The sequence below is a fragment of the Myxocyprinus asiaticus genome, chromosome 39 (assembly GCF_019703515.2).
Source record: "Myxocyprinus asiaticus isolate MX2 ecotype Aquarium Trade chromosome 39, UBuf_Myxa_2, whole genome shotgun sequence".
NCBI lineage: Eukaryota > Metazoa > Chordata > Actinopteri > Cypriniformes > Catostomidae > Myxocyprinus > Myxocyprinus asiaticus.
The window spans coordinates 41180223-41203986 of NC_059382.1; the positions used below are offsets into that span (position 1 = coordinate 41180223).

At 39.4% G+C, this 23764-nt stretch overlaps 1 protein-coding gene across 1 annotated transcript in view; it reads right to left on the reverse strand.

Annotated features, from left to right (window-relative positions):
- Window positions 1–970: 970 nt before the first annotated feature.
- The window catches only part of LOC127429603 (importin subunit alpha-3-like), a 35332-nt gene continuing 12538 nt past the window's right edge, over window positions 971–23764 (reverse strand). Inside the window, exons 2-17 of the mRNA XM_051678723.1 lie at window positions 22321–22365; window positions 21817–21906; window positions 19635–19664; window positions 19420–19472; window positions 16572–16667; window positions 16402–16487; window positions 11390–11476; window positions 10894–11063; window positions 10538–10582; window positions 10322–10453; window positions 9789–9917; window positions 8758–8862; window positions 8448–8519; window positions 8206–8368; window positions 7578–7672; window positions 971–2868 (exon numbers count right to left, since the gene is read on the reverse strand). Of these exons, the coding sequence (XP_051534683.1) occupies window positions 2770–2868; window positions 7578–7672; window positions 8206–8368; window positions 8448–8519; window positions 8758–8862; window positions 9789–9917; window positions 10322–10453; window positions 10538–10582; window positions 10894–11063; window positions 11390–11476; window positions 16402–16487; window positions 16572–16667; window positions 19420–19472; window positions 19635–19664; window positions 21817–21906; window positions 22321–22365 (1497 nt within the window). The 3' untranslated portion in view covers window positions 971–2769. The remainder of the gene's footprint in view (window positions 2869–7577; window positions 7673–8205; window positions 8369–8447; window positions 8520–8757; window positions 8863–9788; window positions 9918–10321; window positions 10454–10537; window positions 10583–10893; window positions 11064–11389; window positions 11477–16401; window positions 16488–16571; window positions 16668–19419; window positions 19473–19634; window positions 19665–21816; window positions 21907–22320; window positions 22366–23764) is intronic.

Genomic DNA, 23764 nt, shown 5'->3' on the forward strand with positions numbered 1-23764 from the left:
AAACTTCAGAGGGAAAACAATTTGGGACATCTGGGAGGCGAAAGGTACACAATTAGCGATATACACACATTTCTGTATGGAAACAGCATAAGGGCAGATTTCTTATGGGATAAACCAAAACTTATGCGACAGTGTTTTTTTAGTTATGACGTCATCATGCACACCATTTCTTTTTTTAAAAGTTCATTTGAATGGAAACAGGCAGAAGACAGCAAATTTCGCAAACGTTTTTTACGCATCTTCACTTTTTTGCTAACAAAACAGCACAAAAAGTGGATGGAAACTAGGCTAATGTGAGTAAAGATACAGATCAGATCTACTCCAAAACCAAGTAAGCTTCTGTAAAGCGTTCTTCCTCACTTGTAAACAGCGGCGCTCTTCTGGCCGTGATGTATGTGCGTCAGTTCTCACGTGTTTCAAATGTCAATGCGATTAAAGGTTACACGTGTGTACCACTGCAGACCGGAAGCATGATTTACAGTAAAAAAAAAAAAAAAAAGTACTTAAATATTGATCTTTTTAGCACCAAAATGATTGTTTCACTTTACAAGACAATTTAACTGCTGGAGTCATATAGATGATGTTTATACTGACTGTCTGTGATTTCTGGAGGTTCAAAAGAGAAATCTCCATGCACTTGCATTTTAAGGACCTTCTGAGCTGATATATTTATCTATTTGTCTTCAAATGTGTTCTGCTGAAGAAAGAAAGTCAAACACATCTGGGATATCATGATATCATTTTTGTGTGAACTATTCCTTCAAGGGTTTAAAGGCTGTAAAGTTTCAGGAATTTAAAGTACTTTGGGGGTGCAATTACAAAACACTTCCACTTATTTCTACAGTGCATTGAACACAAGCATTCGCTCCAGCAGCATTACTTGAGTTTTATTTTTATACCCAAATCTGTCTCTCGTTTTCTTTTCCCAAGATAGAGTTGTGGAAAGGTGGAATAAAGAAAGACACCAAAGTGACAGTTTGAATATTTATTTGAATAGGTACAGAGCCTGTAGTCTGTCCAACAGGTTAGGTACACCAGCTATTGTTTTTCTTCTTTGAAACTACACATTTGCAAACTGAGGAGGGAGAGATGGTGTAAATTAAAACTAAGAGGTTATGCAAAACGGAGGAAAGCTCTACAGTCAAATAAAAATAAATCATAAATCTACAATGGAAACAGCGCATTCATTCCGTTATTTGTGCGTGCATTGCGATGAAGGCACGGCACACAGTCTGCGGGCAGCGAGAAGACTCAAAGACATCCAACCGCTTTAATGTAGCTCAACACAGAACAGGACTACAAAAACAACTACTCTGGATCTGCACTACACATACAGTCGGAGGACATCGGCATGTCCATCTTGAGAATCTTTAAGCTCCAGAATACACTGTGCAAAACGTAGAATTGCTTGTCAGTCAGGAACAGTGAGGGGCGTAAATGTGCAGAAACAATCACAGAAACAATACAGCAGGTTCTTTAAAAAAACAAAAACTAATTTACCAAACTAAAATCCATTAAAATGAACTATGCTGCAGTTTAGCACATGCAAAGGATGTGTGTGAAATCTGTCATACATAAAAGGCCATCTGTCTAATACACCCCCCATATGATCATGTGACAGATGAACGCAAATGCAGTCCGAATTCTATTAAAGAACAGAAAATGAAAAGCAGTGCAAGTATCATTTAAGTAGAGTGGTAAGGGTCATAAATGTACAACAGCCCGAGATTTGTGCAAACAGTGCAATGTGAATTATATGCTCTTACACAAGCACTGAAAATAAAAACCAAACAATAAACGGGGGGAAAGAAAAACACACTGGGGCAAAACGCACGTCCCCAAAAACCACGTGATTGATCTTTAATGCAACTCTGCTCCCAAAGCTCAGTCCAGTGTCATCAATACTAAACCATTTTTTTTTTTTAAGAAAAAAGGGTAAACTAAATGTAAATGACATTCGTCTTCTTTAGATAATTGATGTCATTCCATCGAAGGTGAATATTATGTGTCTCCGGGCTGTTCCGTATTTCCCCATTAAATTTCCAGATTTGTCACCTTGGACATATTAGATTTTTTCGATATCAACTCATGTGTTCCGTTACATTCAGTCCTGCATTTCACCAGCCAGCCAGTCAAGCACACACACACAGCACAATAATGTGCCACTGGACTGCGGGACCCCGCCAGCGTGCAGGGGAGAGAGCTGCGGTCGGCTGGGTTTGTTCTCCAGCACGTCAGAAGATCGGGCCCCTCAGCTCAGGGGTCATTCATACACACACACTCACTCATACACACACGTATCCGGACACAGCGCGCTGGTGAGGCCACCTCAGAAGCGTGTTCTTTCCGTCATTGTTCTTGGTGAGGTTCTCAAGCGTTCTTGCCTCAGATTACTAATGTGTGATATCTTCGTTTATTCCCATTGGTTTGATTTTGTTTTCGTTGAAAAGACACACGCCAGATGGTTCTAGTGAAGTTCGCTCCGAGCGTGTTCAGTTTTGATGGTTGTGTTTTGAAAAGTAGTCATCCACTCACTCACTCGCATCCACTCGCTCGTCATCTCAAACGTCATTTGGACATCCGCTTCTGCAGAATTCCAAACAAACGCCACTCAATTTCTCTTGGATTAGATGCAGCCGTGGATCCCATCAGCAAAGCACAACAGATCTAATATTTCTCACTCTCTCGCGCTCTCTCTCGCTTTCTAATTATTTTAATGTTGAACAGAGTGCTGCATCACAAACAAAACTCCACGTGTCGCTTCACCTTCTAGAACTGGAACCCTTCTGCTGGCACATTGGTAGAGGAGTTAAACCCGTAAGTTCCTCCTTGGATCGCCTCTGGAACCAGGTTAGCGTCCTCGTCAATCTGAAAGAAACATGCAAATTATTTTAAAACAAAAGTGAAACATACGACTTGCTCTGTTGTGTTCATGAGGGAAAGGTTCTCGACCCCAGTGACCACCTAAAACTGGCTTGCTGACTCTTGAATACAGGGTCAAACCAGTGCCATTTCTAGCCTTATGGGGGCCCTGCTCTTGTGTACCGATCGCCATCCAGAGCCCCAAATAGCCTCTTGTACCTAGAAATGGCCCTGGGTCACACAACATTTGTCATTTAGACTAGTGATCCATGGATGAATTGGATGATATTGGGACAGAGTGCACTTATATGCATGACCTGGTAAGACAAACATGTGTAAGGTCATGTAAACACCAGAGGGTGCCTACAAACTACAACAGGGGTCAGCAACCTACAGCACGCTTACCAACATTGGCACGCGAAGGGGTAATCACTGTCACGCAAGCAACAGCGAGAGAGGTGTAGACTATTGTATGTATATACAGTCTCTCGCACCTGCATACCAATCTACATCTTGATGTAATCCTTCCTCTTGATCACACAGCATTTTTTTTGCTGTATTGAAGGATGAACAAAAACACAGTTAAAGCGTGACGAGACAAGTAGCACTTCACTTTTGGTGAATCGTGCAAGTAAATGCGCCCACTTTGCTTCGGTCGCACTGCAAGGTTGAGCGGATAACAGCCTATATTTCATGTTTCATTTGTTTATTTTTTCTTTCAGAACAACATGTGATGCAATAAGACAAGCTATTAATCCTTTAGATTTTAACTCCGCACCCTCAAATCACAATGACGGTCACTCACAAAACTACATTAAAATGATTAATTTAAATAAACCTGGAAATAATGTTTTAGGATTTTGCGAGTGCGTTTACTCGCACGATTCATCAAGTGAACTGCTGCTGCTTCCTGAATTGATTGGCTTGTGATGTGCGAATTTGCACATGCTGCGCAAGTCTGTTGGGTATACTGCAGTCTAGTCGCACTTTAATAGTGTTTAGCATCACATTCAGCTCATGAAAAAATGCTGCGTGATCATGAGGAAGGCTTACATCAAGATGTAGATTGGCATGGAGGTGTCATGGACTCCATATACAGTACATACAATAGTCTAATTATCTCTTACTGTTGCTTGCATGCCAGTAATTACCCCTCCACGAGATTTTGAAAAATTTGTGACAAATATTTAAGATACCACAATTTCTTAAATACTAATAAAAAAAAAGCGCTAATTTGTGACATCAACAGTTAACTTATTTTGTACAAAAAGGAAGGTTTGCTTCCATTGACGTACTTTCACAAGATGCTCTAGAACAATTCACATACAGGATCATATCATAATCATTGGGTTTTGCACAAACTTTTAACTCACTGTTATGGTAACTTGAAACAAAAAGGGTTGCCGACCCCAGCAGTAGAGTTTACAATGAGTCAGAGACCGCAGCAAATGCGTTTTTAGAAGTGACCAACGTGTGTGTGTGTGTGTGTGTGTGTGTGTGAGTGAGAGAGAGGAGTAAACATCCATTTTGAGATGATCACAAAAAGCTAATAACTATGCCCACTTGGTTCTTGTATCAGTTCTAAAATATACCAACATTGACAAAGCAGTTGGTAATATTTAACAGACAAATAGATTTGAAGTTTTTGATTTTTTTTTTTTTTCTATTGAATTGAGTAAATAGTGTAAAATCAGCCTTGTGGACTTGGCTTAAGCATGTTGTTTGAGAATGTCCATACTTGCATTTTATGATTCAGAAGAGTGCTCACAAACACCCCCTGTGCAGAGTGGACTCACAGCGGACTACCATCCATCAGTCTAAGTGCCATTACATCACCAATGTGTGGGCCACTGAGAGCTGTTTGGCACAGGGCCATTGCTCAGCAAAATCAGAAGTCAACAAGTCCATTGTAATGGGAGAAAGAATACAATATGTCAGTGAAAAGACACTGGAATTCTTGCCATCATGAGCAGTTTACTTTCACAAGCGAGCAAGTCTTCAGGACCTGATGGCCTCTGACAGGGAGTCTTGAGATCTGCTGAGTGGAGAGCTTCAACGCCCGTTTACAGTCTCTGCCTGGTGAAAGTCCTCGACAATGTTTGGTCCAGAAACCAAAAGAAAACATTGTCTGACCATCCTTAATGACTACAGCCTAATAACAACGACATTTCACATTTTGAAGATGGAGAGGCTGGTTTTGGCATATCGGAGACCCATAGTTGCCATGTCAGTGGGTTCCTGCAGAGTTTAGTTCCAACCCTAATCAAACACACCTGAAGCAGCTAATCAAGGTCTTCAGGATTACTTGAACTTGATTTTCTGAAATATTTCCGGGGCGCTGCACGGCTGCAAACAGTGTTTGGTCACCACCATCGTTAAAATCAAATCAAATTGAACTTTACAGTTAGGTGTGTTGGAGCAGGGTCTGAACTATTCAGGACAGTGGCCCTTCAGGAGCAGATTGATCTAGCGGTAGCATATACTCATCTGGACAAGGCTGGCACCACTATAAGGATAAATGTTCTTAGACCTCTCCTGTGCCTTCAACAGCTATTCAGCATGCACTGCTGGGAAGGAAACTGGAGGACACAGTTTATGCCTCCGTGATCTCTTGGGTCACCAACTAACTCATAAGCAAACCACAGTTTTTGAGATATCAGATATCAAATATAACCAACCATGCCACTTCCAGAAGTTCTTGGACAACTCTGCGGTGGCACATTGTATTGAGGGTGGGCAAGAGGGAATATAAGGGGACCACTCAACAGATTTGGAGCGGCGTGAACCATCTCCAGATTGCAAAAACCAAAGTGTTACAAAAATCAAGGAGTTGGTGGTGGATTTCCAAAGAAAGAGGTGCCCAACCGCTCCTGTCTGCACCCACAAGTGTGATGTGGAGGTTGTGAACTCAAGAACCTCAGGGTACAAACTAATGACAAACTGGAATGGCCCAACAACACAGAGCCCATCTACAAAATGAGTCAGAGGCATCTTCTTGAAAACACTATGGTCGTTTAAGGTGTGTAGCAAGATGCTTCTACCAGTCCATCATTATGGGTGTGTTGGGATTAAATCTGGAGATGCCAACAAGAAGTTGGTCAGTGATGTCCAAACTATTGACCATCATTGATATCAGCATCCACCCCCTTAATGACAGGCTTGTGTTAGGAGGTAGTTAGGGATAGTACTGACGAACACAGAAGGCGGTGCCCAAATGACATCATTCGCCTGTGGGAAATAAGAAAGGCGCACATGTGTCAGACATGGCGGCCAGTGGTTTGAGTGCAACTCGGCCCGCCAAGAGTGTAAGGAAATACGGTTCTGTGTGAATCACTCTACCTCTTTCTTTTACGGTGACTGTTTCCGGTTGAGGAGTATCACTTTAGTCTTAATATCACCATTTTTAAACTGATCTTTACCGACCGACGCCTGGGCTGGACCGGGAAACCTGATCTCCACGCTGCACGCCACTGGGCCAGAGCGATGCCAAGCCAACAGGTGAGTGGCCTCTCTCTGGGCAACTCCTAGCTGACACACACACAGCCATCCATACATTTTGGTAGGACTGACTCCCACGTTATACTGCACCTCATAGGGACAGTTGAGTTTGCATGTTGCGATCGGAAACCTGTTCAACGTATCCCCTACACAAACTTTTGTAGCGTGTTTGCGGGCAGTGTTCCGTGCCGTAACACTTGTTTGAATAAGCAGCACATTCAGCAGTTCTCGATGCAACAAAGCACTACAGAAGGTAGTTACGGTGTTACTCTCAATACTAGGGATGCACCGAAACAACTTTCTCTTCCAATTTGGATATCAGAAATCTCAGTGTCGGCCGATAACGATCCGATACCAGTGTTTTTTTTTTTTTTGCATAATCAGTTTAGAATATGTTTACATTATTGTGTGGAACTAATTGGGTGTGCTCTTTAAGTAAAGAAACACATTTCTAAATACACATTATTTCTATATAAATATATAGCTAATTAAGAAGAACTTTAACTAGTATACTGGATAATGTAGCAGCAAAATTAACAGTAAATCCAGTAGAAATCAGTAAAAAAAAAGATGGCCCTTTTTTTAAACTTGTATCTGGACTTCAAAGGATTCAGATCTCTTTTTTGTTTACATTAGTTGTAAGATATCAGCTCACTTTTCATTCACACAGTTATTTTTTGGAACCCATACAATTTAAATATTGCTATAATTTGTAAACAATTATGCTATTTTTGATATTTGTGGCTTTAAATAAAATGCACGAGTCACACGGACCACTTTAATGGTGTTTTTTTGTCATATTTAGAGCTTGACCGTAATGAACATGACTAACATACAGAATCTGATTTGGATCGGGCCCGTTGGACCAATACCCGAGCCATCCAAAACGTCAGTATTGGAACAGATACCGATCCAGGTATCGGAGCATTTCTACTCATAACACTGTAATACTCATTCACTTCACGCGACTATGGACAGCAGAGTCTGTAAAAAAAAAACACAGGGGGAGCTAAAAACTGGTAGCAGCACAGTTTCAGCAGAACAAGAGTTATTATCTAGTCATTGCTCATGCTGTAATGAGGCAATCTCTGAAAAACACAAATGCATCTAGGTAACATCTTGTCAGAGGGCTGCAGCTGAGGTCTCTGATGGTTGAGAAGCATTGTCCCACATACAGCAATTGTCATATACAAATGTGCAGGAACTGTCAGACTTACATCTTCAGATGAGAAGAACTGATCGATTATTTCATAAGCCAGTTTATAAATGTCCTCATTCTCATGATTCTGCAGCTGCTCGATTTTCTCCAAACCTGAACGACACATGAATTTCATTACAATCCACAAAATCACAGGACACTTTCCAATCACAGGGCAATGTCTTAGAATAGGGTACAAAAGAGGGCTTTAAACTCCAAGTTAAATCACTGCTCTTTTTCACCAAAGGGTCAGTGGAAGGAGGTGCTTCACCTTGAGAAATGTATTTGATCTCAGATCAAAATTTGAGCTGTTTTTATTTTTAATTTTATTTTTCAATTAATTTTGCAATCCTGCTAACTAGATACATTTTCATGCCATGTTAATATGTTCGATAATTTATTATAAGAGATTTGTTTTTAAACCGATAAAGAAAGTAAAAGGGAGACCAGATTGTACCCTATTTAAAGCTTCCACATATGCTATTATGAGAGGTTTTCCTGTACTGAAAAGGCACTTACAGATACATACTACAGACTATAAACAGTTAATCATGTATACTACACTTCCTATTACTGACTGATTACTTCACGGATTACTGATGGTATCAGAGTACTGGCTCCATATCAGTGATGTTCTCTCTGCTCACCTCCACACTCCTCAATGAGGTTAGCGATGGTCTCCGCATCATCATCAGCCATCTTGAGAATATTACTGAGTCCGTCCAGCACCACCTGCACTACCTGAGCATCCTTCACTGTCAGCAGGTTACAGAAGGGAGGAATCACCTGCTGTTGGATCAGGTATGCCACCTACAGATACAATGAACATTAAACCAATACTGTCCCTCTTCTGAAGACACGACCGCATGTGTATGAGTCAATACCTCACCTGATCCTTTCTTCCGCTGATGGTCAGGTTGCTGATGGCCCACGCCGCCTCCTTCTGAGTGCCGAAGTCACCCTGCAATACACAACATTCACCTATATGTAGTAATTCACTAACAGTGAAATAGGGTTCCCACATCTTTAGAACCATTAATTTTTTTATGCCTATTCCATGATTTCTACAGTCGTTCATCGTTACTGAACAAATACTTTAATTGTATAGAGATAGCTGCAGGAGGATTTCTATTTGTATGTCAGGTATAAATTCTTGGAATGAGTTACGCAAGCAGACCAGCACACAGAGCGTCACTCACCTTATCCAGCAGCAGAACGATCATGGGCACAAGATTGGCATCAATAACGGCCTGGACCTGCTGCTGGTTCCCCGCCGTGATGTTGGACAGGAACCACACGGCTTCCTGTAAGAGAATAACATAAGTATCAGACACCGAGCCCATGATGGAGAGAGAGAGAGAGAGTGTGTGTGTGTGTGTGTGTGAGAGAGAGGGGTTGGATCAGACTGCAGGGCGCTGTGACTGATATAAATCACAGGCCCTGTTGAGGCAGCAGCGCAGTGGGGGCTGATGGGGAGGGTGATACTGAGGCTCTAATCATAAGCTGGACCGCAGTGAAGCCTCCGTGTGAGAGCGGCCCGCTTCAGATGCACTCCTTTATCAGCAGTGTACACTGACCTTTGACACCTGCCGCACATCAGGCACTCTCACACACACACACAAATGAACATTACTTTAACATGAAATATATGCGAGTGTAATCTATGTGTTGATCTTTACATTTTTGTGTCTGTATCCATTCACACATCACTCACACAAGCGCCGCACCTCAGCTTTCATCATATCCAACAGAAAAACCATTATAATTGGATGAATCTCATGAAATCAGACCAGAACATGTGCAGGTCACATTTCACTCAAAATCATAGATATGAATAATATTTTGCATTAAAAAAAAAAAAGCAGCAGCCTATTTTTAGGAGATTTTTTTTGCATTGACATTTTCATGAAGATCAAGCACATCCCTCATTACCGGCCGGTATAAAAATCAGCAAAATATAACATTTCTTTTTTTCACAGTGCAGTAATATATTTAAATAGATAAGTATTTATACATTAAAAGGTAGAACAACAAATACTACTATAATTTCTGCTGACTGTATTACAGTAATGAGAATCTAGGAGAAATGCGTGGGTCATGAAAATGTAAAAAAAAAAAAAAAAAAACTGTATGGTCTTAAAATAGGCTTCATATTCTTTATGCAAAGCAATTATCTGTACGATTATAGTGACTCATGGCACACGTGTGTGTGAGAGCTTCAGTGCGTTACCTTGTTGATCTTCTCTTTGGGGTGTGAGAGGAGTGCTGGGAAGTGACCCAGAGCATCACAGTTCAGCACCACCTGAGTCTGTTCATCAGTTCCTGTCACAATATTCCCCACCGCTCGCAGCGCTGCCGTCTACACACACAAACACAAGATCACTTGAGACTGTGCATTACACCATGTCCAGACCAGAAGCTCTCTTCCATGTTAGTTTCTGTCTTAAGCAGCAAGCAACAGGACATTCTGAAGATCGCTTGCTTTCTGTTTCCTTGCTGCTGGAATGTTAAGACACGGGAGTTACACAAACACTTCCTTTATAAAAGCTTGTTTTCTTCTGTCTGTGACAGCCAAACTGAAAGTGGGACATTTTGAAAACAAAATAGAAGTGTTGAAACGATTTAACACTAAATGAATACATGGAATGTAAATGATTTGATGGGAGCAGAGAGAGTGTGGAGTGACACAGAGACGTGAAACTAGCACAGCTATGTGACGTGCCAATAATCTCAGAGCATGTATTAGAAATGGCCATGTCACACCTGCACTTTGACCTCCTGGTGGCTGAGTAAGGGTACGAGGTACGGCACGATACCAGAGTCAATGACCATCTGTATCTGTTCATTCCCAGCATCAGTGAGATAGGACAGAGCCCAAACAGTATCCACCAGAATCTGCTTAGACCAGAGAAAGAGCGTGTTTACACGTGTGTGTGTGTGTGTATACAGTCACATCAGCACACGAGTGGGTTTACTTACATTGACATCAGTGTGGTGAATGAGCACACACAGCGCTGGCAGAATCTGTGCGAGAGAAAACACGAGATCAATCATGCGGATCAATCATGGATTCTGAAGTGGTGCTGAAATGGACTTTCATTGGATTCTGCTTGGATTTAATTTGGAATTATGTTCAAACAATAACTGGACACATGCGTTTCTGACTCCCTCTGAATGTGGTTTGAATCAGCCCACAAGATATTTTGGATCCCATTAACGCCTGTATTTAACACTGTGCAAACAGGGCCAGAGAGTATTAAACTGACACTCAGACCAAGTGACACACGAATGACTCATTGGGTCAGTCATACACGCGCTCAATGTGACTCTTGTACCTCCTGGATGGTCTCCATGGGTGGTGGCGGGTCCTTGTGGCGGCACAGATTGACCATGACCCAGGTGACGTTGCGGAGGAAGGTGATGGGTATAGAGGGACTGATGAAGGACAGCAGGGGTTTGACCACACCCAGACTGATGACGTAATCTCTGCACTGAGGACCATCACCTGCAACAACATCATGCTTCACTGTACAGCACATCCTTCTCCAGCTCATTATTATTCATGATCTGACGGTGTCATTTGAAAGATTAGGCTTTTCATCAGTACCTCACAGTGGAAAATGTGCTAGACTGTATTTTTGCATTGAGGCATGCATGTTTCATTTCAAAAACTCAAAATAAGTAGTCTTTAAGAGCCCATGAATCATCTGTTAGATCTGAGATCATCTAAACTCCTACATATTCAAAAGCTACATTTCATGGTGTCTTTTACTGTATGTAGGATGTGTGTGAAGTTTTCCATGTTGCTCTCGTTCTGCAGAGATCACTCACCGATGATGTTCCCTAAAGCCCAGACGGCCTGCTCGCACACGTTCTGATGAGGAGAATGCAGCAGACGCAGGAACAGAGGAACAGCATCTACACACAAACAGATAACACAACTGAAGATATTCCAGCAGCTTTTTTAACTGTTGGTTCATTAACATGCATCACACCAAGAGTGTCACTAAGGCGGCTCAAGCTAAAAATAGCTCAACTTTTAAAAACATTTAAAAGTTGGAATGATCCATTTTACAAACTCTCATTTTGGTACATTACTGTATACAGTAAAAACTGTTTGTAATTTTAAACTGTTTATTAGCTTAACCCAACCATGAACAGTAAAAAAATTATTTTATTTCAAAAGACGATACATGTCATTTTACAGTAAGTGTATTTTTTTTTTTTTTTAAATCAAAAAGGTAAGATTTACCTTATAGTTGCTGGTAAAAACACATATGGACCCTTTTCACAGACTGTGATGATGCACTTCCGTCTTTTTATCATAAATCAAGCAAACTTTTTATATTTGTAATTTGTAATTTAGTGTGAATTTATAGCATAACACTTAATTTTAATAAAACGAGTTACCACAGTTTCTAATACAGCTGCTGAGGGGGTGACAGTACATTTGTCATCTCTACTCTGACGGTCATAATTCAGCGCTTTCTATTTTTTACTTCATTTGGAAAGTTGTGGAAACGTTAAAGTGGCATTTTCTTTTAACAAACAGGCAAGCAAAAATTACATTTGCCGTGTTCTCTCATTCACCGCCGTACAAGTTTACCCTGCAATTTTTACTTCCGCATTCCAAATCTGCAAAAGTGAAAAAAGGTCCATTCACAATACTTGTGTATTTACGGTAAAATAATTGGGCGCTCCCAAAAACCCGTGTGAGCAATCACATTGAATTATATTTTATTGAAATATTAGTTTATTTTATGCACATTGCGGTTTTGTGTTCATTTTAGTAAATGTTAATTGCATTATTTTAGTGTCACGTGTGTTACCCTGATGGTGTTTTGTATTTGTGTGAGTGACACTGTGTCTAGATATTTGTTTGTCATTGTGGTGGACAATTTATTGTTGTTCCAGTTGGTTGGTACATTAATGTCGTCACATTTAACAATATATACAGTTGGGATGTGCACGGATAGTCGACAGTTTGTCTTCCATTTGATGCGTCACTATACGAATATCAAAATAACTATTTGGTTATTCTACACGTAAAATACAGGTCTGCAATCTGACCCTAGCACGACGAGTTCCGACAAACCATCAGGATTTCCGGCCGGGTTAGGGTCAGTTTTATCAAGTATAGGGCGAGTTAGGGGCTGTTCAAACATGCTTGTGTGTGAATCGACGCTGTTTTTCCAATTATAGATCACAGATCCTGACACGCACTGGATTGACATCTTTGTTGCGCTGGGTGAACTCACTTTTTTTTTTTTTTTTTCTCAACGTCTCAAAGAATGGCATTTTAAACACAGAGTCAAGTTAATGCATCTCAAAACACCTGCGTTGTGTTTCAGTCATTGTGCTGCATTCTGAAGTAGAGTACTTTAAGTGACTGTTACACCATTAAATATAATCCCACATTGTTTTTTACCAAGGAAGGTTTCAGCACTTGATAAACAGTAAGACAGTGTGTCTGGTGTGCAAATTAGACAAGTTCACTGTAATTTGATTTTAAACCATTAAAATATCAAAAGCACCCTGAAGAGGCTATTAAACCGCAGCAGTGTGACTCCATGCACGACAATACTTGCGTTCATTGCCTGACGGAAATCTGAACCTGCTGGTGCAGAGCGCACATACAGTGACGGTTTGATTATTTTTTTTTACTTTAATGCAAGATTTGATCATTTGAAGATCTATGTTTTGTGTTATATAGACTCATAGCTCACTGTGCACTTTATTTGCTGCCGTTTTGAGTAGTGATTGTGGAAATTCCATTACAATAAACATTCTTTATTCCCACGTCTCGACTCCAAACGAAACCTCGCAGTTAACCGCATGTTAAAAATGGTTAACTGCGCACATCTCAAATATACAGTAGTTAACTGTGAAACATACAGCAACCAAAATGACATCCCACAATGCCTGAAACATGGTCACTGTATTTATGGTAAAATTCAGGCAATCAATATTGGCAGTGTTTTACTGTAAATTTAACAAGGATTTTACAGTGCAATAACGCCACATTGTTTTTACTGGACTTCAATCGGTATGAAATAAGCTGCTGGGAATTCTTAGTACTTTTGTTTGTTTTTTTTTTAATGCCATGCCAGCTTCTACAGCAAAAAAAAAAAAAAAAAAAAAGTAAAAATAGAAAAATGTTTTAAGATGGATTTTTGCTAAAAACTCTTAAATTGACTTTGTTAAAAAACCTTTTCAAAAGGTGTCAACCAAATAAAAAAAACGGTTCTCGCAGGAGTAGAAATATTACAATCCAATAAAATATGTTTGACAGAGGGTTCTGACATGATGCACATATGGGGAGATTTTCTCCTGATAGTAGAAATTTGCGTGCAATTCTGGAGTGGCTTATCCGATCATGTGTCAATGATTCGTTCCCAGTGGTTATTAAAATAGAGAATCTACTTGTCCAACAGCAGGACTGATTTCATGTCATTTATTTGTTAAGCACCGATTCCATTCTGGTTGCCACTTGATTTTGACATATGATCTATGGAGGGTACAGAGCACTTGAGTTGTGTAGATATTGCTCCTTTGGTAGCATTAACTGCTTGCTCATATCCAGAAATTCCACAGTACTTTTAAAAGAGCACAGTTAGAGAAACATCAGTGTTGGGTCATGTACATATAAAACCCATCATCAGAAGAAGGGCTGAAAGGATTAGTTGATGTTAGACAATTATTGTCGACAAACATTTTCATTGTTAAATAGTCGTTTGATCTCATTTAAATGCAACAATTTTTGGTTTGTTTTCCAACATAAATATCTAAAACTCCATACATTTACTTTGAGCTAACTGCAGAAGACATTTTTTTTTTTTTTTTAATAGGAGAATGTTGAATATAATATTTAATCAAAATCCTTAAAACAAGATACACTTACCTGAAAAGCAACATAAGACTTTATATTTTGAAGTATATTTTGTCTTTACTGCACAGGCAGAAGTGTGAACAAGTGGAAAAATACACTTGTACAAAATACACTTATACTCAAGATACAGTTGAAGTCCGAAGTTTACATACACCTTAGCCAAATACTTTTAAACTCAGTTTTTCACAATTCCTGACATTTAATCGTAGAAAACATTCCCTGTCTTAGGTCAGTTAGGATCATTACTTTATTTTAAGAATGTGAAATGTCAGAATAATAGTAGAGAGAATGATTTATTTCAGCTTTTATTTCTTTCATCACATTCCCAGTGGGTCAGAAGTTTACATACACTTTGTTAGTATTTGGTAGCATTGCCTTTAAATTGTTTAACTTGGGTCAAATGTTTTGGGTATCCTTCCACAAGCTTCTCACAATAAGTTGCTGGAATTTTGGCCCATTCCTCCAGACAGAACTGGTGTAACTGAGTCAGGTTTATAGACCTCCTTGCTCACACACGCTTTTTCAGTTCTGCCCAAAAATGTTCTTTCAGTTTGAGGTCAGGGCTTTGTGATGGCCACTCCAATACCTTGACTTTGCTGTCCTTAAGCCATTTTGCCACAACTTTGGAGGTATGCTTGGGGTCATTGTCCATTTGGAAGACCCATTTGTGACCGAACTTTAACTTCCTGTCTGATGTCTTGAGATGTTGCTTCAATATATCCACATAATTTTCCTTCCTCATGATGCCATCTATTTTGTTTAGTGCACCAGTCCCTCCTGCAGCAAAGCACCCCCACAACATGATGCTGCCACCCCCATGCTTCATGGTTGGGATGGTGTTCTTCACCCTTTTTCCTCCAAACATAACGATGGTCATTATGGCCAAACAGTTCAGTTTTTGTTTCATCAGACCAGAGGACATTTCTCCAAAAGTAAGATCTTTGTCCCCATGTGCACTTGCAAACTGTAGTCTGTGTTTTTTATGGTGGTTTTGGAGCATTGGCTTCTTCCTTGCTGAGCAGCCTTTCAGGTTATGTCCATATAGGACTCGTTTTACTGTGGATATAGATACTTGCGTACCTGCTTCCTCCAGCATCTTCACAAGGTCCTTTGCTGTTGTTCTGGGATTGATTTGCACTTTTTGTTTTTCCCATGATGTCAAGCAAAGAGGCACTGAGTTTGAAGGTAGGCCTTAAAATACATCCACAGGTACACCTCCATTTGATTCCAATTAGCCTATCTGAAGCTAATTGGCTAATTGTCTAATGGCTTGACAATTTTCTGGAATATTCCAAGCTGCTTAAAGCACAGTTAACTTAGGTGAATGTAAACTTCTGACCCACTGGAATTGTGATGTAGTCAATTAAAAGTGAAACAATCTGTCTGTAAACTATTGTTGGAAAAATTACTTATGTCATGCACAAAGTAGATGTCCTAAACGACTTGCCAAAACTATAGTTTGCTAATATGAAATCTTTGGTTGGTTAAAAATTTAGTTTTAATGACTTCAACCTAAGTGTATGTAAACTTCTGACTTGAGCTGTACATACTCTGAAAGCAAGTCTAAATATCTTATGTTTCTTCTCAAGTAAATGTATCTTGTTTTGAGGATTTTTACATAATTAAATTCACTGCAAAAATTCCTATTGTTAGAGTGTTTTTGTCTTGTTTTCCATTTTAAAATTAATTAAAATGTAATTCAGCGAATTTCATTTAGAGATATTTTTAAAAGATGATTGTCCTCTTTATTGTTGTATTCCCGTTTAATACAACCTTTTAAATCGAGGCACCAGATGAATAATCGGTTAAGAGCTAATGATTAATCGTTGCAATAATCAACAAATAGTCGAATAAACGTTCTAATAATAGTTAAGTTGACTTGCAAAATAATCGTTAGCTGCAGCCCTAATCAGAAGATTACAGCACACAACAGATGAGAGCATGTAGAACATACTTGACTGCACCACGGCCTGCGTCTGCTCAGACGTGCCTGATGCGATGTTGGTGAGAGCCCAGGCCGCCTCGAACTGAAGAGAGGGGCTGCAGGAGAGACAAATACACATGAGCAGAAGAACAAACAGAGCCACAAACACACACACACGATCACACAGTGACCAGTCTTACTTGTCATCTCGGTCCAGACAGTGCACGAGGATGGGCAGAATACCAGACTTGATCAGGTCATCTATTGGAGGGTTGCGGTCACTCGACAGCAGCTTCCTGTCAATTAATGGCCACAATAAAAGAACATTAGAGACATTATGGAAAAATGTGCTCACCCGATATAAGCTGAATACAGGTGCAGGACCACTGATATATAATTTAGAACTGGATCGCTCATGACTTCATATCAATGAAGCTACTGTGCCACCATATTGCAATGTCCAAACATTCCCATGTCCCTATTGACTTAATAGGAAATAATTTCATTTCATCAAGTATACATTAGTCACTCAATCACCGATTTTATATCTGAAATCTACATGTACATCCCTAAAATGCAAACATCCTACATATGTAATTACTTAAAGTCTGGAATTTTTCCCTGTTTCTTGAAAGCCAGAGCGAGTTATGTATATCTGTATCAAACAGTATCCACCTCTAACAAACTTCATCAGTGAACAGATCAGCTGAATGTGAACAAGTTCACTGAAACTGAGGTAAGATACATACAGATATTTTCAGACTTATTTATTGTGAACATCGAAGTGTTTGTTCAGAGTTCCTTGTTATATGTTTTCATCAAAAACTACCTTGTTCTCACGGTCACTTGAATAAGAGCACGTGCTCTCTCAACCTCTATCACGCACGCAGCTGGAGCTGAGATTGTGGGAGACACGCAAAGCAAAGCTGGTTAAAATTAAATTGATACGCTAGGTTTAAATGACCAACGAACACGTATTTATGACACGTACCCATGTATGACTACAGAGAGCACTTCAATATGAAAACAAGCAAATCCCAGGCATTTAAGGCAATTAAGAAATCCCAGTCTGACTTTTTTTAAAGTCCCTTTCAGGGGAAAGGACGTATTGTCAACCTAAACAAGCAGATATTTCTGCTTTTCCTACTTACATTAAAACTTGTGGACAGTTTTGCCGCTTCCTTTGGTGAGCGTTGTGCTGCACTGATAGACTGAACACCGGGGCAGATGGTGCTCAGACTTTGCGATCCGTGTATATCTTTTTCCTCGTAACGAATATTAACCATAACAAGCAAATTAATCATTAAACATGATTGTCACTAGAGGGCGAAATGTGACCGTTGTATCCGGAGATCAGAGACTGTGAAACGGGGGTGTTTTCGCCTGTCAGACATTGATGCTCCATTACAGTTTGGGCATACCAAGATGGCCACTTAAACACTTCCGGTGGCTTCACCTCCTGCTGACAGTTTACCATTGTGTCAGCGATCCATCTCTCTCTCTCTCTCTCTCTTTCACACACACACACACGTGCTCAAAGTTTTGCATACCCTTGGAGAATTGGTAATATATGTACCATTTTTAAAGTAAACATGAGTGAGCAGGCAAAACACATTTCTTTTATTTCTTATGGGATTCATATTCAACTGTAGATTATAACAGAATGGCACAATCATAAAACAAAACATGGCAACAAAGAAAAGAATGAAATGACCCCTGTTCAAAGGTCTGCATACCCTTAGTTCTTAATACTGTGTATTGCCCCCTTTAGCATCAATGACAGCGTGCAGTCTTTTGTAATAGTTGTCTATGAGGCCCCAAATTCTTGCAGGTGGTATAGCTGCCCATTCGTCTTGGCAAAATGCCTCCAGGTCATGCAAAGTCTTTGGTCATCTTAAATGAACCGCACGTTTGAGATCTCCCCAGAGTGACTCGATGATATTAAGGTAAGGAGACTGTGATGGCCACTCCAGAACCTTCACCTTTTTCTGCTGTAACCACTGGAGGGTCAACTTGGCCTTGTGCTTAGGGTCATTGTTGTGCTGGGAAGTCCAAGAGCGTCCCATGCGCAGCTTTCGTGCAGAAGAATGCAAATTGTCACAGTAAAGGCTTCTTTCTGGCAACTCCATCATGCAGCTCATTTTTGTTCAAGTATCTTCGTATTGTGCTCCTTGAAACAACCACACCGTCTTTTTCCAGAGCAGCCTGTATTTCTCCTGAGGTTACCGGTGGGTTTTTCTTTGTATCCTGAACAATTCTTCTGGCAGTTTTGGCTGAAATCTTTCTTGGTCTACCTGACCTTGGCTTGGTATCAAGAGATCCCCAAATTTTCCACTTCTTAAGAGACTGAACAGTACTGAAGGCTCTGGATATCTTTTTATATCCTTTTCCATCTTTATGAAGTTCCATTACCTTGTTACGCAGGTCTTTTGACAGTTCTTTTCTGCTCCCCATGGCTCAGTATCTAGCCTGCTCAGTGCATCCACGTGAGAGCTAACAAACTCATTGACTATTTATACACAGACACTAATTGCAATTTAAAAAGCCACAGGTGTGGGAAATTAACCTTTAATTGCCATTTAAACCTGTGTGTGTCACCTTGTGTGTCTGTAACATTCCAAACATTCAAGGGTATGTAAACTTTTGATCAGGGCCATTTGGGTGATTTCTGTTATCATTATGATTTAAAAAGGAGCCAAACGACTTTGTGATAATAAATGGCTTCATATGATCACTATCCTTAAATAAGAGTTTTGTTTTTTTTGCATGCAGTCATATTTTCAAAATCAATGCCACAATTTCACAATTTCTGCCAGGGTATGCAAACGTTTGAGCACAAGTATGCAGGACACAAGCAACAAACATCTGTAACAAACATCTGTAATCTTTTTATAATAAGAATCTGAGGCATTTCATATGTTCAAATTGCTCACTGCAGTAAGTGTCACGACATGATCCACGTCAAAGCGAGCATTTGATCACATCTTACAGCAAACACACGAGCATCATATCAGAGAGACAGTGAGTGTGTGTGCGTGCGTTACTCACCGTGCGGCCTGCACAGCGCTCAGCTGAATTCCCTGATTATCACTGGTCGCATTCTACAAACACACATTCAAAACAGTCACAACAACAAAACACAAGATGCATTTCAAAAGATCACTCAAAGTTCTGTCACTACATGCATAATTTGACAATCATTAACTGAAACTGCTCTCTTGCCAAATAAGATTTTTACACATTGTGATGTGAATTTGATTTACCTGCACTATTGCTTCCAGAGAAGTGTTTTGCTGTTGGTAAAAAAATAAAATAAAAACAAATTATCAGAAATACAGCAATCTCTAAAGCACAAAATCAAGATTCCAAAGATCTTTTAGAAACAAAAACGACAATTACATAATCTGATGTCAGGGCTCAACAACAGGGAATAAACGATGAGAGAATTATTGGGTAAATCAAGTTTCCTTTACGAGAAAATTCAAAAGTTTTTATTATGCAACAACATCTGATCACTGGCAAAGAGTATCGATAAAGGATCGTATTGTGATGAAACTGGCTAGTTACACCCCTATACATTCATAAACAGACTTTTTCTGGAAAACAATGGCATACGATGTAAAACATTACTCATTTATATGACATTTTTAACCCTTTCATACTGTTGATTTTAAGAAAGTCAATATCGCAAATTCCAAAGCCTCTTTTAAGTTACCCTTCAAGTTATATTACAAGGCAATACTTGTAATATTTTGATTCTTATTTGTATTCAGTTCTTGTTGGAGTAATGCAAACCAACAGATGCTAGGGATGGGATGGTATGGTTCTCACGGTGCGTTTCGATATACGATATGAGGTTCACAATTCGATATAATCTTGATTCAATATAATAACACTTAAATGACAAAGTATGGCAGGAAATTGTGTTTATTTTTTTTAAAAATGCACATTATAATTTCTCATCAAAATAAAGTTTAATAAACAATATAAACCTTCATAGTTTAAATAATGTTTCTCATCTTTCACTTTAAGATCACAAACAAATGAGCCTTCAAAAATATATTGCAGTTCATTTATTAACGAGAGAGAAGTCTTGGTTTTTAGCACATCACTGTTATTTGTTATTAAAGTTAATATTTATTTTTACTTTATCTGACTGTAAAGCACAGAGGATATTAAAAGATACATTATTCAATGAAAGTGGAGTTGCCTAATCTTTGGACACACATTACACGGAAGAAATGGTCAATTGTACTCAAGCACTTTTCAACAAAGCTGATTTTCCAGGTATTCCCATACTTTTCTAAAAGCTAAATTCAAGCAGTTTAAGCACTTCAAGAACTTTGTGTGAACTTTGTAAACAGTGTAGAAAAAGCGTGCATTGGGGTAAAATCAAGCAAGAGAGATCGTGATGCTTAAGGGGTCATTTCATTTATGATCACACGGATGGAATACAATGTTTCAAATTTCTAAATATCGAGTTTTGCCTCAATATGGTTTGTAATGTTTTTTGGTTCATGGTATATCCCATCCGACAGACACAAATCTGCTTTTATTGGTGGAAAACATGGGAAACGAGCTCCGATCAGACCACTGTGTGTGTGTGTGTGTGAACATGGAATCCTAACACAGGCAGAGCGCATTTTATAAAACCACCAACTTTCACAACTTTTTCTGAATAACATGTGAAATGATAAAAATGTGATAGACTCAGTTTATATCTGTGCATTCCCCTCATGCCATCAGTATTCACTGATTTTAAATATTTTAAAATCTTTGTTTCTTTTTTATTAATTCATATTGTTCATTTAATTCTTTCCCCAAAAGTAAGGCATAGTTTGTTAATGTTATCTTATTTCGAAACCATTTTTGGTAACGTTTGAGAATAAAACAAATGATACATTTCACGTACGTGTCACAAGCGTTATTTTTATCTTGCATTTTAAAATTACAATATATCAGGTACTCGTTTTTTGTGGGTTAGAGTACTCGACTACAAAATTACTCAAATGCCCATTCCTAGCACAAACTGCCCATATTTTTGCCTGAAACGCAAGATATGAATTATTTAACTGTCATATAAAAGCAATATTGCACTCACAATTGTGCTGTTGTTCCGTTTATCAGCACTGTCATAACCTGCGGACGAAACGAAGCCATACTGATATACGGACCAACAGCACTCTTGCTTGTGTGATACTGATCATCAATTCCTCTTAACTTCACTATGACTGAGTTTCTGATCACACAATAGGCATCACTGATGTGTAAATGTAGGTGGTCATGTGTTCATGTTTTGGGTTTCTACAGTTTGGTTATGATAAATCTTTGAATTGGAGAGGAAGTTCTTAGCTCAGAAAGTTACAATATGTTTTCATAGCACAATAAACCCAACAGATCAGGGAATATTTCATTGCTCATGAGGGAGACTTGAGTTGTTCTGACCGTTCTGAAATCTCCATCAGCATCAGAATCATCACAGATGTCCTCGTGTGGCACGTTTCTCCTCTTCAGCAGGTGCTCGTCTCGTTTATTCTACAGGAAACGGTCAAACGACACTCTTACATACTGTATAATGTCATTTATATAAAACACATGTACATCAGCACAGGGCAATTCATTAGCCGACATTTGACCACTTGAATTCAGTCATTGTGTCCAACTGGTCAATTAACAAGTGATTTTCTGCCTGATGTCAGCTCTGCGGACAGCCTTGTCAATGGATGATGCACATTTTATCGTAGTCTTTTTGTGAACTTGCGTAAATGTGTTCAATAAGTGTTCATTCAAATTCAACAATTGTGTGTACATCTTGCACAATTTCATGACATCAGCATTATACTGGCCATCCCGCTCTACAGATATTGGCCCACTTGTACACACATTCAGTGTTGTTTTAAAATCACTGTTCATGAGTATGATACACACATTTTATTCAACAGTTTTTACCTTTCTGAGTTCAACTACCACTTCAGTTCTCTGTCTTCTCATCGTCTGTAGAGGAGAAAATCATTACAGTCATTAACAAAATCACAATTACACAAAATTCACTCACCCAATTACTCAATCCACCCCATGTGAACAAATACGAGTGATTTTATGACACAAGTGAAGTCTCTGTTGACAGCATCTGTATTGTGTTGCTCATTTCTGTGTATAATACATTCAAACTTATAGCAGCTTTGCTTATGCTTCCAAGAGAACCAATGTGAAGCAACTAGCCTTGATTTAATGTAAACCTGTAATAAAATAATTCCAGAACACAGTTATCAGCTTGATTTGCATGTGTAGCTGATATAAAGAATATGGCATGCAGATGAAGTTATGTAAATTCTATAAATCAAAATTTATTGCAGTTAATATATCAAGGGAAAAAAAGAACCAGCAATTACGATGTCAATCATCCAGCCCTAATGTCATATACATAATGTATATGAACTATTTACAATTGCATTGGGTGTTACCAAAGCTTTTAATCTGGGAAATTATGATTTTTTCTGTGGACATTTCACTCACAAGCAATGAAATACAGCAGAGTTTAACTAGATAAAAGTATATTCACAAAGGCAATTTCCATGACTTTTTAAAGATTTTGTTTATTTCCATGACTGGAAATCACCATCTAAAAATCCCCAGATATTCCCATGAATGTTGGAATTAATGATAAATTAAATGGAGTTCTAGATAAAAAGACAAACCTGTGTGATACTAGTCTCTTAAATATCAGAGTTTCGGTCAAGTGACACCATGCGAGGTTCGGACATGTGAACGGTGAGCTCTGCGCAGATTCGTTACACTCTGTTCCATAACTGTTCTAGGAGGACAACATTTCAAAGAATTCAAAATCCTCAGACTCTGGAGACATTAAAAGACACTTACGTGCTCGGACTGATACCCCTGACAAGGCCGCGGACCAGGGAGTCAATTTGGTCGGAGAGCTTTGAGAATTGCAGCGAGAAATGCTGAATATGTTGGCAATGCTGACGAAGGGTCGTTGCTGACTTGGAGGATCTTGCTGTGACATGTCGATCGAACACTGCCATGGGAGGCGAAATTTACTGCTGTGGTCATAAGAGTGGGGGATGATTGATTATCTGGAGTCATCGGAGAGGGAATTATCTGCTAATCCGCTAGTGACCAAAGTGGATTTGGAGTCTGGGAGAAGTTGGAGGACATGGAAAACCATAGCCGGCGGAATAACATCCGTATCGTGGGAGTCCCAGAGGGAGTGGAGGGACAGAATATGGTGGAATTCCTGGATGGGCTCTTTCAGAGCCTGCTCGACATAGCAGGCCATAAGCTGGAAATCGAGCGAGCTCACAGGGTTCCGCTCAGTGATCCGCTGAAGGAGACAGGCCCCGATCAATTATGGCCGAATTTCTGAGATCATCCG